The 13,008-nt window shown below is 42.1% G+C and overlaps 1 protein-coding gene across 1 annotated transcript in view; it reads right to left on the bottom strand.

Moving 5' to 3' along the window:
• Window positions 1-13,008, bottom strand: part of MED13L (mediator complex subunit 13L) — a 156,414-nt gene that overhangs the window by 18,458 nt on the left and 124,948 nt on the right. Inside the window, exons 9-20 of the mRNA XM_073672062.1 lie at window positions 12,825-12,923; window positions 11,791-12,513; window positions 11,404-11,626; window positions 11,048-11,150; window positions 10,747-10,856; window positions 10,269-10,368; window positions 7,555-7,775; window positions 7,190-7,395; window positions 6,163-7,091; window positions 3,974-4,153; window positions 2,614-2,837; window positions 824-989 (exon numbers count right to left, since the gene is read on the bottom strand). Coding sequence (XP_073528163.1) covers window positions 824-989; window positions 2,614-2,837; window positions 3,974-4,153; window positions 6,163-7,091; window positions 7,190-7,395; window positions 7,555-7,775; window positions 10,269-10,368; window positions 10,747-10,856; window positions 11,048-11,150; window positions 11,404-11,626; window positions 11,791-12,513; window positions 12,825-12,923 — 3,284 coding nt within the window. The remainder of the gene's footprint in view (window positions 1-823; window positions 990-2,613; window positions 2,838-3,973; window positions 4,154-6,162; window positions 7,092-7,189; window positions 7,396-7,554; window positions 7,776-10,268; window positions 10,369-10,746; window positions 10,857-11,047; window positions 11,151-11,403; window positions 11,627-11,790; window positions 12,514-12,824; window positions 12,924-13,008) is intronic.

The following is a 13,008-nucleotide window of genomic DNA, read 5'->3' as shown; positions in this document are numbered from 1 at the left end:
GCAGTCATCAAAGCAAAAGGTGGCTACTTTGAAGAACCTAGAATACAAGACATATGTTCAGTTGTTTCACACTTTTTTGTTAAGTATATAATTCCACATGTGTTAATTCATAGTTTTGATGCCTTCAGTGTGAATGTACAATTTTCATAGTCATGAAAATACAGAAAAATCTTTAAATGAGAAGGTGTGTCCAAACTTTTGGTCTGTACTGTATATATTATTTCAAATAGCAGTAAAGAGAGACTTGCACATGTTAGTTTTAGGCTCTCCAGTTCTTTTCCTTACATTTTCACCTCAGACATTGGAAAAATTGTATACTCATTGTCATATTGCATTAAGCAAGTTGCCAATTTTTTTCTAGAGAAATCTCTTGGGTGGTCAGTGCACCTTTGGCATAGCAAGTTTCCCACCTACTTGTTTTGCATATATCTCCACCCTCCTGTAAAGCAAGAGCTGTCACATCAGGGCATAAATAGATGGAGAGTAAGTACTGTATGTAGGAAACTGCACTTAACTGTTAGGCCACACCAAGGCTTCACCCAGTGCATGTGCTTGGTTTGAATAGTCATTTTGTGCTGACTGACAATTGTAGAATTTATACATGAGTACTAACTGCAAAAAAAGTTGTATTGTTTTATATCCACTGTACTTAAAAAAAAAAAACCTTTATGTGAAACGCTGACTAAAATAAGAATTGTCTCCACATGTGATCAGGTTCTATTATCCGATATCTATATAAAATATATCATCCTCATAATCCATGCTTTATAAATTGAATGAATGAACAGAAATAATCTGAAAATTACAAAAGACAATGACTGACCTAGATGCTGCCGGCAGGTCTGAGCGTACATCTGAAGCCGAACACGGTTGTCCATGTCTTCGCTGGCCGACTCCTCATTCAATGCTTCACTTGTAGAGCAGCCAACCTTCATTATCCCATCACACAGAACTTTACAGATTGGCCTGTGTTGGCCTAGACGGCACATCTGTAATATCAAAAGTAAAGCAATGTTAAGTTCACATCATGCATTTAGTAAAAAGAAAAATAAAGAAATTCAGTTTGCCTAAATAAAATAAAATGTCCATTTGTCAAAAAACTGGTGTGGGCTGCATTTGCTTTCATGTTTCCAATAGTGTATGGTATCTACCTAGGTCAGGGGTGGGAACCTGAGGCCTGCAGGCAGTTTACGGCCCTCAAGCAAATTCTCAGGGACCACAGTGCTTGAGCCGGCAGCTGTATTTTGATGGCTGCTGGCCCATTAACAACTTCTTGCTCTGTGAACACGCACATGCAATATTCACTCGTAAACGCTGAGGAGCGCGCAGTAGTGCCAGCGTCAGGACGTACTTTGTTGGTGGAGTTAGTGTGCAATTTGTTTGGCCCCCGAAGGTTTGTAAAAATATTCAAATGGCTCTTGCAGATTCCCCATCCCTGACCTAGGTCAATAAGATTTGACAATTAAATACGGACTAGTCTTGATGAATAGGGCCGATAGTTGTTTAAAGGGAATCAATCACCCCCTGGGACGTATATTACCTATTAATATGGGCATACAGGTGATAGAAATGTTAATCTAGTCCTACCTGTATGCCTCATATTTATGGTCTTGTTTTGTGAAATCTTGTATTTTATCTTTGTTAATGATCCCTTCCAGGCCCCAGAGCCAAAAGAAATCCCCGCCTCCTGTCTTCATTATAATAGTACCCCCCTGCAAGTCACAGTGTCCTGTGACTTGCAGTTTATGGCGCTGTATTCAGGCACCTGCGCCCTGCACTCCCTTCCCGATCCTCCCTATGGGAGAAAGCCTCTGTGACTGGACTGCGCCTGCGAAGATGATCTCGGGATATACACTAGTCGGTGATCTTCTGCGAAGGAGAGTCACTGCTGGCGCCTGCGCTCAAGATCACTTAATAGTGCATTTCGTGATCTTCTGTGCAGGCGCCAGTGAGTTGACGGTGGAAGGGAGTGCAGGGCGCAAACGCGAGATTAAGGCACTGCAACTGCACATCACAGGACATTGACGTGCAGGGGAGGGGGGAGCTATTATAATGAAGACAGGAGGTGGGGATTTCCTCCAGTCCGGGGCCTAGAGGAATCATTAACATAGATATATAAAATAAAATTTCACAACACGACCATTAATATGAGGCATAGAGGTAGGACTAGATGAACATTTTTATCACCTGTATGCCCATATTAATAGCCTATATACCTCCCAGGGGGTGACAGATTCCCTTTAAGCCTGCCCCAAATACAGTTGACATGTAAATAGAGCTAGTCCCCCATGTTTGGTCAGTATGTTTAATACTGAGACACACTTCTGAATCCAAATCTAAGCTGCCATCTTGACAAATAAAATAAATGTAAATGAAAGGGATTACAGTGCTATTAGCATTCAGGAGAGCAGAGAGAGGGGTTGCCGACTAATTGTCACATGGATCTAACACTGAACAAGACTGAGCAGCCTGTAATACATGCAGCTACAAAAGACAAACTGTTGATTTTTTTTATTGAACAAAATTATAAAAATCAGTTTTAGCCCCAAAAAAATGCTTTCAGTAAAAATAAATAAAAATACTTCCAAAATGAACATATACTTTAGGGCTTACCTCATACACTGCACTTAAGTCACTGAAGAAGGCTTTTGCTCCATCTAGTAAGGCAGGATTTTCTGGACACAATACCAAATATCCTACATCGCGCTGTCCACCATATGGCTCGAGAAGCAGACGCTCCCAGAACGGGAGAGAGAAAGGAGCTATGGTAAGGAAGTCTTTGTCATAGCCAACTAAAAGGTTGGGTATGGGCAGTGGCTCTGGAGATTCTTCAGATCCTGAGAATAGAAAAGGTAAAAATCAATCAATATTACACATATGCATCTGAAGGAAAAGCAATCTTAATGGCTGGCAAATCATACTTTCACAGCAACATATTCACACAATTGTGCCTCTATATCTAAAGTAAATTTATGCAGCCAATCCACACAAAAAAAAAGTTAGTAATCATGGGGAATAGGTTACCTCCCATTTACTCATATAGACTTCACCAGCATGTACGTGTAATTTGCATAAGAGGAAAAGCAGTGTTCGAGAAGTTATTATCCCCTCAGCTTAAAGGGGTATTCCCATCTCCAAGATCCTATCCCAATATGTAGTAGGTGTAACAATAATAATATTAGCAAATACCTACAATTAGAAATGTAGTATAGTATTTTTGATTTGCTATGCCACTTAACTCAAGTGCAGGCAAAACAGGACCTTAGGTATCCATGGTTACGACCACTAGCAGCTAGCTAACAGTTACTTTATCAGTGGACGTAACCATGGATATCTAAGGTCCTGCAATGCCTGCACATGAGGAAAGAGACATAGCGAATCAAAAATACTATACTATATTTCTAATTGTAGGTATTTGCTATTATTATTATTATTATTACTAATACACCTACTACATATTAGGATAGGATCTTGTAGATGGGAATACCCCTTTAACTGTGCAACAGGCATTCATACATATGCCTCTAACTGCAGACTTTCCTAAAACCCAGTGTGCATTTTGAAGGAGACTGACAACTGCAGGAATTACTTTTATGAAAAGGAGCTCAACTGTCTCTGGGGACATAAGAAAAGTCCAAACCAATAAAGGGAACCCTCTCAGCAATTTATATACGGAAGGAGTAGTAAGGATGTGCCCACAAAAATGACCTTTCTTGGAGAGATCAGATGTGCTAGTTATTAAGGGACCAGTGCCAATTTGCCTAGACTACCAATTCCATGTGTAAAAATATGCTAACAGGTTCCATTCAAAATCTATCCTACAGCAATAATAATAATCTTTATTTTTATATAGCACCAACACATTCCGCAGTGCTTTACATACATCACTGTCCCCATTGGGGCTCACAATGTCTTTGGACAGCATATCATTTACTATTAAAGACCACCAACATTGGAAACATGACCATCATACCATAGGATCCACGTCCAGCCATCTTGTGAAATTGCTGCCATGTCAGGGGACCCTGCACATGCTGTATATTCTCCCAGGTCCGTCCTGTCCTTTTCTTTTGGATGGCATCCTGCAGGAATGGCTGTAGGGATAATAGCATGCGCACCACATCCTGAGAGGGGAGCATGCTTACATCAAGGACTAAAGAGAAATAGGAGGGTTTGGAAATGGGAGAGACAAATTCAATAAATTAGCATATACTTTTTCTTCACTACTTTACTAACCACAAAATCTCACAAACTCTTATGCAAAAATTGGCAACTTTTGGCAAATACTACGTATTGAAATACATTCACATTTGCAGAAATGTGTCATCTTTAGACCATGTTCACACTATGCGTTTTTTCAGCTTTTTTTATGCTTTTTTGATGAAAATTTTTAGCAGCGTTTTACAGTACTAGCTGAGTCTGAGATTTCAGAAGTCTCAGGCACACAGATTGTTTTTTTTGTCCTCAGTATTTTGCGCTTTGTATGTTTTTTTGCACAATAGAGCAAGTCACTTTTAGCGTTTTTTTCAGCATTTTTCACCCACTGAAAGCAATGGGTGGTTGAAAATACGCTGAAAAAAAACTGCAAAAACGCAGGCATCAGGTTTTGCTGCTTTTTTAGTTAAAAAAAAAAAACAATTAGGCTGAGTTCACACGATGCGTATTTCATGCGTTTCCGCGGCGTTTTTGCAGTTGCGGAAACGCATGAAAAACGCATGGTAGAAGGGAAGCAATGTTCCCCAATTGAAATCCGCATGTGCTGTGCCCATGATGCGGATTTTTCCGCAGCGTTAACGCTGCGGTCAAAAATCCGCAGCATGTCAATTAATTTTGCGGAAACGCGGCGATTTCGCCGCCATTGACTTGCATTAGAACGCGCCAATTCCGCAAGACAGCATTTGTACTTGCGTAATTGGTGCGTTCTAATGTGCGGATGGTACCCGGGTGTGGAGGAGAGGAGAGTCTCATCCACACCCAGGTACCATTAAAAAAGCTGTAAAAGAAGAATAAAATAAAAAATAAATGTATTCTTACCATCTGTCGGCCCGCACAGCGCTCCCGCTTGGCTCCCGGCACTTGCAGTGAGTTGTAGGACCTGCGGTGACGTCAGAGTCATGTGACGGGTCACGTGACGCTGACGTCGGCAGGTCTTTCAATTCAAAGTTGCCGGCGAGGGAGAACAGATTGAGCAGGACAGCGCGGGCCATCGGAGGTAAGTATATACACTCTCTCGGTTCACACTGTATAAATCCATGCTGTTTGCATGGATTTATATAGTGTGACCTAGTTATCAAGCACTTTCCAGGTGATGCTAACATCGCCTGGAAAGCGCTTGTCAATCTGCATGCGGAAACGCATGTGAATCTGCATGTGGATCCGCATGTATTCTGCAGGAAAAACACATGCACAATCTGCATGCGTTTTTTCTGCCAGGGAGATGCAGAAATGATGCAGAAATTTTCTGCTTCATTTCTGCATCGTGTGCACATACCCTTACAGCAGTATGTGAAATCCATTCATTCTTGTGATTTTCCCAAGTTTGAACCATCTTGTCTTTGTCACCTGAGATGGCAGTTAGGATTAGTGCAGTTGAATTAAATTAGTGATGGCTACAAAGAACCAAGGTGTGAGATTGAACACTACCTGTGGCCGACCAAGGTGTGAAATTGAACAATGCTTGAGCAACTCAATGGGAGACCAAAGCAGGATTAAGTATTTTGTAAGAATAGACAGGCATGATTGTCAATATTACTTTTCAAAGTCATGATCAAACTGCATTAGGCAATGACTAGAAAGCAATCCATGTGATGAGACTAACAGAAACAACTGTCAAGGGGACAGAGAAGTGCCTAGATATGGCTGGCATAAAGTCTGGTGCTATTCTCAACATTCAATTGATGTATGACTCCGGAGTATAAGCTTCACCCGTGAGACATGACGCCATCTGCATAAAAGTATAGGTGATCATTTCTAGCAAACCGGTTTATAGGAAAATATCATTAACCTCTTACAGAATTGCCTATTACAGTCCTAGAAATGGTAGAAAAGTCAGCACTAATGAAGAGGAGTAGATTACAGTAATAGACATGTAATACATACACTGAGCACATGCACAGGTGCATTAATGACCTTCCATGTGGTCTTAGGATTATAAATGCTCACCATTGTTGTGTGGCCAAAGGTGAAAGGTTGCACTTCTGACCAAAGATTCATCAACTCTTCCCCCGGTTGGATTATCCACATACTGCCTTCCCTGCTCTAGTGCATTTAAGCATTCTGGCCAAGCGTCTGAACTTTCCACCCTCACTTTGTCCAAGTTAGTATTGGGTCCTTCCAAAAAATACTCGAATTTGTTACAGGAAAGGTCCCAGGTTCCCCCAGTAATGGTAAAAGGCCTAGTGCATTGACTCTGTAGACGTAAAAGGAGGGCAGGTGGAGGAGGGTCCTCACTTCTCCTTGCTGCCTCTCTCATGTTTAATCTTCTTTCCACTGCCTGCCCAATGTAGGAGGATCTACCAAATATGTCCATCTCATCTTCAATAAACAAGCCAGAGTGGTAACCGAGTCTCCGGTTGACAATGGCACTGAAGCCACAGGTGCAACGATACTGGTCTTCATTCGAAGAGTCTGGGATGTAGATGCCTACATCAGATCCTTTGATGTTCAGATTGCAGGCACAAATGCAACAACTATCAAAGTTCCTGTCCTTGAAAATGTTTAGCACAGAGTCAGAGAGAAGTAAAGTAACATAAAGGCTGTGGGCCTCAGGAGCGGGGTGACTGCTGGCGGGCTCAACAGAACTCAATGGCCTTGTAGTAGATGGAGTAGAAGCTGGAGAACAGAGGTCGGTGCTGTCATACTTCACTGAACCTTGACCACTGGCCCCTCCAGCACCTTTTGGAGTTCTAGGAGTTCTTGGTGTGCGAGGAGTGGGCACAGAAAACCTAGGAGTAGCTGGAGAAGGCAAGACGCCACCAGTTCCCCCATTGCTGGGTGGAGCGGTGCTACAAGGAGCAAGAGGGGTGTTGGTCTGTGGAGTGTTGAGCTGCAGGTAATCTTGGTCTGTCAAACTCCCTTCACTTGGCACATTCCTATAAATGGGGAGGAATCAAAAATGATGTGTGAGCAACAAAGAAAAACATCATTTCAGAATTACTCAATGCAACAATTGCACAGTAAGTATACTCACATATAGCCATCTCTGTTAAAAGGAGCAGCAGGTGGTAAAGGAAGGTGTTGAATTTTTGGAGGGGCAGCCCAGGAGGGTCTATATATGCAGGCATCCGGTATTTTCAAGAACAGCAGGCACTGACTGGGCAATGATTTAAGTGGTGCAAACATTGAGGTACCCAGAAAGGGTTGATAGGAAGGGACTCTATACACATAGGAAAAGTCCTATTGCAAAAAAAAAAATCTCTATTAGCAGAAAAAACTAACACTAAACATTTGCAAGAACATGATGTGACACCACATTTACTCCTATTCAGTTAATGTGCTTTTAAGAAACTGCCTCAGCACATTAGATTTAACATGTCGCAGGGATTACATGCATACCTTAATCTCCTCAGGTTTGGGACTGCAGAGGCCTTCCTCAATTTCCATTTTGAAATCTACATGTTGCATGGAGGCCAAATTAACCATTGGACTTTCCATCATACCGAGAGTAGTTGCGGTGTCTGTGCCCATGGTATCCTTGTACATCATGATAGGGGAAAAGGCGGGATGTTGCTCCAGAGATGGTGGGGTGGGAAACATCATCTGCAGATCGGCTGTTGCTAAATGAAATAAAAGGCAATGCATAATGGGGAAGGGTTCACTGCAAGGCTTTGGTTGTGCAACTCCTTTAAAGGAGTGTTCTCAACTTTAAAAAGTCATCCCCAGCCTCTAAATAGGGGACAACTTTCTGATTACCCGGGCTTGACCATCGTGGCCCCCAGTGATCCTGGGAACCGGATGGAGCTGAGGTCAATCGTGCACACCACGGCTCTCCATTTATTCTTAATGAGAGCACTGGAGATTGCCAAGCACAGCGCTAGGCTGATCTTTGGTGCTCCCATAATAATAAATGGAGAGGCAATAGGCATGATCAACCTCAGCTCCATCCAGTTCTCGGGATCAGTGGGGCCACAGCAGTCATTGCCTAGCGATTGGAAATTTATCCCCTATCCCAGCGGCTAGGGGGCTACTTTTAAATTTGAGAATACTCCTTTGAGTCGGTCTTAGAAGCTTTTTGTGCAAAACTAGAAATGAACACTGGATGTAACACTATCAATAATTTCTGCTATGGCAAAAACATAGCATCAAATTCCTGTAAAGATTTTAGATATGCAATACCAGTGCAACAAAGTAGGCAGTCTGTCTACTTAAATGCCTGCAGTGAAGGTGGTAAAAACAAGAATCAGGCGGTACCAGCACTTGCTGCGAATGCTTCAACATAGTTCAGTGCAGGGTTTTAAGTGACATGTCATACAATCACTCTATTGCAGACCTGGGGAAAGCGCGGCCCGTGGGCCACGTCTGGCTGTTCCAGTCTGGCCCGCAAAAAGCAGAAGGGCTGAAAACACTGTGCCTCCTCTGCTCGCGCCCCGATATCACCACTATCTGCATCCTCACGATGCAGACACCAGCGAATATATTTGGTAAAGGAAGGACCCAGTGGCTCCTTCTTCCACCAATCAGCATGTGCGACAGACAGCAGATGCGATGATGTTACTATATCGCATCTGCTACTCATAGAAGAACAAAGCGATCAGAAAGACCCAAGAGAATATTTCAGTATAAAAATTTACTTTTATTACATAAGATAGAATTAAAAATGCAAAAATACATATTTGACAGAAGTGGTGCAGATACATACACTATAAAAAATCCATCATGGTGTAGGAACGACGAGGTCCATTCTGTGAGAACCACAATAGCTCTATGGCCATGTGTACTGATATTGCGTAAGCCACATTACCATAATGCAGTCCCAATCCGAATATATGTATTATAAGTGTCCAGGAAATTAGTACTGATTTATAATGGCAAGTGCATTAGATAATCTCCATAAAGTTAAATATCCAGCTAACCACAAGGGGTAGACATGAGGAGAATTGAACGGTTCATACCTGGACATCGGACAGTATGGTGTGGGAGCTCACAGACAGATCACGCGTCCACCCCAACGCGCGTTTCGGCGTGATCTGGACGCGTGATCTGTCTGTGAGCTCCCACACCATACTGTCCGATGTCCAGGTATGAACCGTTCAATTCTCCTCATGTCTACCCCTTGTGGTTAGCTGGATATTTAACTTTATGGAGATTATCTAATGCACTTGCCATTATAAATCAGTACTAATTTCCTGGACACTTATAATACATATATTCGGATTGGGACTGCATTATGGTAATGTGGCTTACGCAATATCAGTACACATGGCCATAGAGCTATTGTGGTTCTCACAGAATGGACCTCGTCGTTCCTACACCATGATGGATTTTTTATAGTGTATGTATCTGCACCACTTCTGTCAAATAAGTATTTTTGCATTTTTAATTCTATCTTATGTAATAAAAGTAAATTTTTATACTGATAAATATTCTCTTGGGTCTTTCTGATCGCTTTGTTCTTCTATGAGTTCCCTATGTCTGGCGATTTACCCTTATTAGTATCCTCAGGTGTGAATCATTTTGTCTCATTTAATATATAATATGCACCAGTTGAGAAATATAGATATATCGCACCTGCTGTGCGGAGTGCCAGTGCACCGGAGAGTGTTGGGGAAATCGGAGCATGGCGAGTACATGTTTTTTTTCATGTGTATGGGATGTGTGCTATATATAGGGGGCCATGTAAGGGCTCATACTGTACATAGAGAAGCTATGTGAGGGATCCTGCTACATACAGGGGTACTATGTTAGCTCATACTGTATATAGTGGGGCTATGTGGGCTCATACAATATATTGGGGGCTGTCAGCATATTTAATTCTGCTCAATATTAAGTGATCTAATTAATTTATATAATATTAATTGTAATATGTTAATATTAATATTGAGCAGAAATAATTTCAGCCTAATGGTTCGGCCCTCAGTCACGGTCTCTCATGAAGACCTCGGGAAAATGAAGTGCCTGCCCCTGATCTAATGAGTTAATGCCCAAAAAACAGCATACATTGTCACCATCCAACAGGCAAAGGGCTATACAGTGAGACTATGCAAGTCCCAAGTTTTACAACACTGCCTTACAAGTCAGCAAACCTCCAGAAGGCAAAGGATTCTACTTACTTGGCAAGTATGGAACTGTTGCTCTGCCATCTTTGCCAACATTACGATCCTCTGACCCGCTCAAGGGAACTTTCATTGCACGAGTGCCTGGTGATCCCGCCTAAAATGTTTAAAAACATGGGGGGGGGGGGGGGGGGATGATGTAATGAAAAGGCCTATTTCTGCTATTTGATAGTCAATTAATTTCTGCTAGTAAAAGGTATATTTAACACACTGAATTGTAAAATAATCTGGAATGTCTCAAAAACAAAAATCAATAAATTGAGCAGAGAAAGGCAAGTGTGTAATGTTAGAACACAAGCATGCACCGGAGCTACATTACATTAAAATTGCATTTGTTTCGTCAATAGATCTCATTCAAGATTACAAACAGAAACAAAACCTTTTACATTAAATATAAACACAAATGTAAGGAGTTTCTATGATCAGGATATCTTTATTGTAATTTTCTTAATAAAGAAAAAAAAATACAACATACCAGGTCCTCATCTTCAGAATTATCAAATATGTTATCCAGGTCATTGAGAGAAGGCGCCAGATCAGTGACCTGAGTGAGACTAGCTGCCACCCCGCGGTCCTGCCGTGGGTCTATAAGGCAATTGACAAAGAATTTTGTTACCAGTGTCTTGTGCAGGTATCGTAGCATAGTCACATATACAAAACTACATGTTATATTATACATAACAGAAAGGAAGATACGGATTATTGTTACCAATCATCCCAGCTAGGCACATACTCTTTCCATCACTTGACATGCATCATAAAGTTGGAATATCTACCTGACTTTGACATGGGGCTAAAAATGGACATGGCATCTTTCCCATCAGGCACTGGTGCAGTATGTTCTGTAGGTGATGCATCTTTATCAAACCCCTCATCAGCCTGCAAAACATGATACGAGTACCAATTATGAGTACACTTCATATAAAAAAAAAAGATGAAAAAGAAATAAACATCTAGACAACATGATTTGATTTTTTTTTGCTACTTGAGCAATATAGTAACTTGGGGGGGCACATCAAGGCCACAGACAATCACATTACACTACGATGTAGCAGCGACGTACCAAGATCTTTGGCGGTACCACGTGAGTCGTGGCCAAAACTGCCCTAGCTTTTTTTTGTTTTTAAATCACCTTTTGCTTTCGCGAAAGGTCCCGTTCTGTTACCATCTTGCATTTTTTGTTAGCGGTGGTGAAACTGTACTTAATATCACCATCCTCAAATGTGTATGGATCAGTAGAGTCCCCAAAGCCTTCACATGGATGCAGGGGAAGCTGGTCGGCATAATTAAGGTCTGAAAGAACTGGGCGCTTCTCATCCAAGACTTTGAATCGCTTGTTGGGCTGAGACAGAAGCCTAAAATCAAGGAAAGAAACCAGGAGATTAAGAACAATTAGAGTCTGCTTATTACTTACATTGAATATCTGCTTTGTGTCAATGTCTGACATGGGCTCAAAGACATTACTTAGTACTTTCGAAGCGCATACAAGGTGTCATCAGGTTAGTGAACGCTGTCCTACCTTTTAAGTGCAGTGCTCTCAGCTCCCACCTCCTGCTTAGCCTCGTACCACTCTCCCTGGATTTCTGGGGGACGAAAATCTTGGCTACCAACAGTTGGAAGTTTGTAACCATGCCAGCTGTCCTCCACATCCCGATTTTGGGGAAGACCAGCACAATACAAACTGGTCTCACTCATTTCTGTAATCAAAGGCAAGCCAAGGCTGGCCGCCATTAGCGTCCTGTCATCGAGTGGTTGCATTTCTAAACCATTAGGGTAAAGATTTGAGACTGCCTCTTCTTGATCAGGAATTTCTACTTCTTGTTGAGGGGGCTGTGGACTAAGAGTGGGGGGCATTGGTGAGGCAGGCGAATGTGGGGAGTCTGCAGGAGGAACTGGCAATAATTGATCTAATTCCCCTGCAGGAGTTATACTAGAAAACTGTCTATTTGATGTAGTGGTGGTTGTTCCAGCTGCAGGCTCTGTTCCTTGGCGTTGCTGCACAGTTTGCTCCTGTGTCATGCATTGTTCACTGTGGGTTGGAGATGGTCGGTGATGGAATGGAGTTGTGGCCTTTTTCTGTAGTTTGTCTGCCTTTTCCTGGCGATCATTAGGTTTGTGCTTGGAAGATGCAGAAGGCTGTAGGGAACAGTTGCTGGAAGAGGGGTTGCCACCCACACAAGCCTGGGAAACAGAGGGTGGACGAGTTGAACTTTGTGCACCCCGCTGCTTGGACAACTTGTGCCTGCAGAAAGAAATAACACGTGGCAAAAAAAAAAAAAAAGCGGATGAAATGCGTAACAGCCTTTAATTCAAATTTTGATGCATAAATGTGTAAGAAATTGCTTTTGCTAAACTGTAAAATAATGAGATTATTAACCAGCGACCGTTAAAATTTGCATCCACCACATCAGAAGTGTATGCCAGCAGTCTGGTGACAGACACTGCTGTGAGATCAGGGGAGCAGCACTCCTTCCGGGAAGTGAATACTTATTACTTAGTGCAATGGAAAATCCCTTAAATATCTCAGATATATTGGTCAGGGCTAGAGCTCACCTGTAGCATGAACAGCTGACTCTCTGGGTGGGATCCACAAAGTCCCAAGGCGTTCTGCTAACTGCCACTTCCTCTTCTTGCTGGTTGGGAATATTTGATCTACAGAGGAGAAAAAATATCTGTCATAGGTTCTGAAAGGTTTATCAAATTTCGGTAACTACTCTTAACTTTCATGAGTAGCCTT

The sequence above is a fragment of the Phyllobates terribilis genome, unplaced genomic scaffold (genome assembly GCF_046119375.1).
Source record: "Phyllobates terribilis strain yellow unplaced genomic scaffold, ASM4611937v1 Scaffold_1__5_contigs__length_1240528914, whole genome shotgun sequence".
In the NCBI taxonomy this organism is placed as follows: Eukaryota; Metazoa; Chordata; class Amphibia; order Anura; family Dendrobatidae; genus Phyllobates; species Phyllobates terribilis.
The sequence above is the reverse complement of the archived record's forward strand: the minus strand, read 5'-3'. Positions and strand labels throughout refer to the sequence as shown.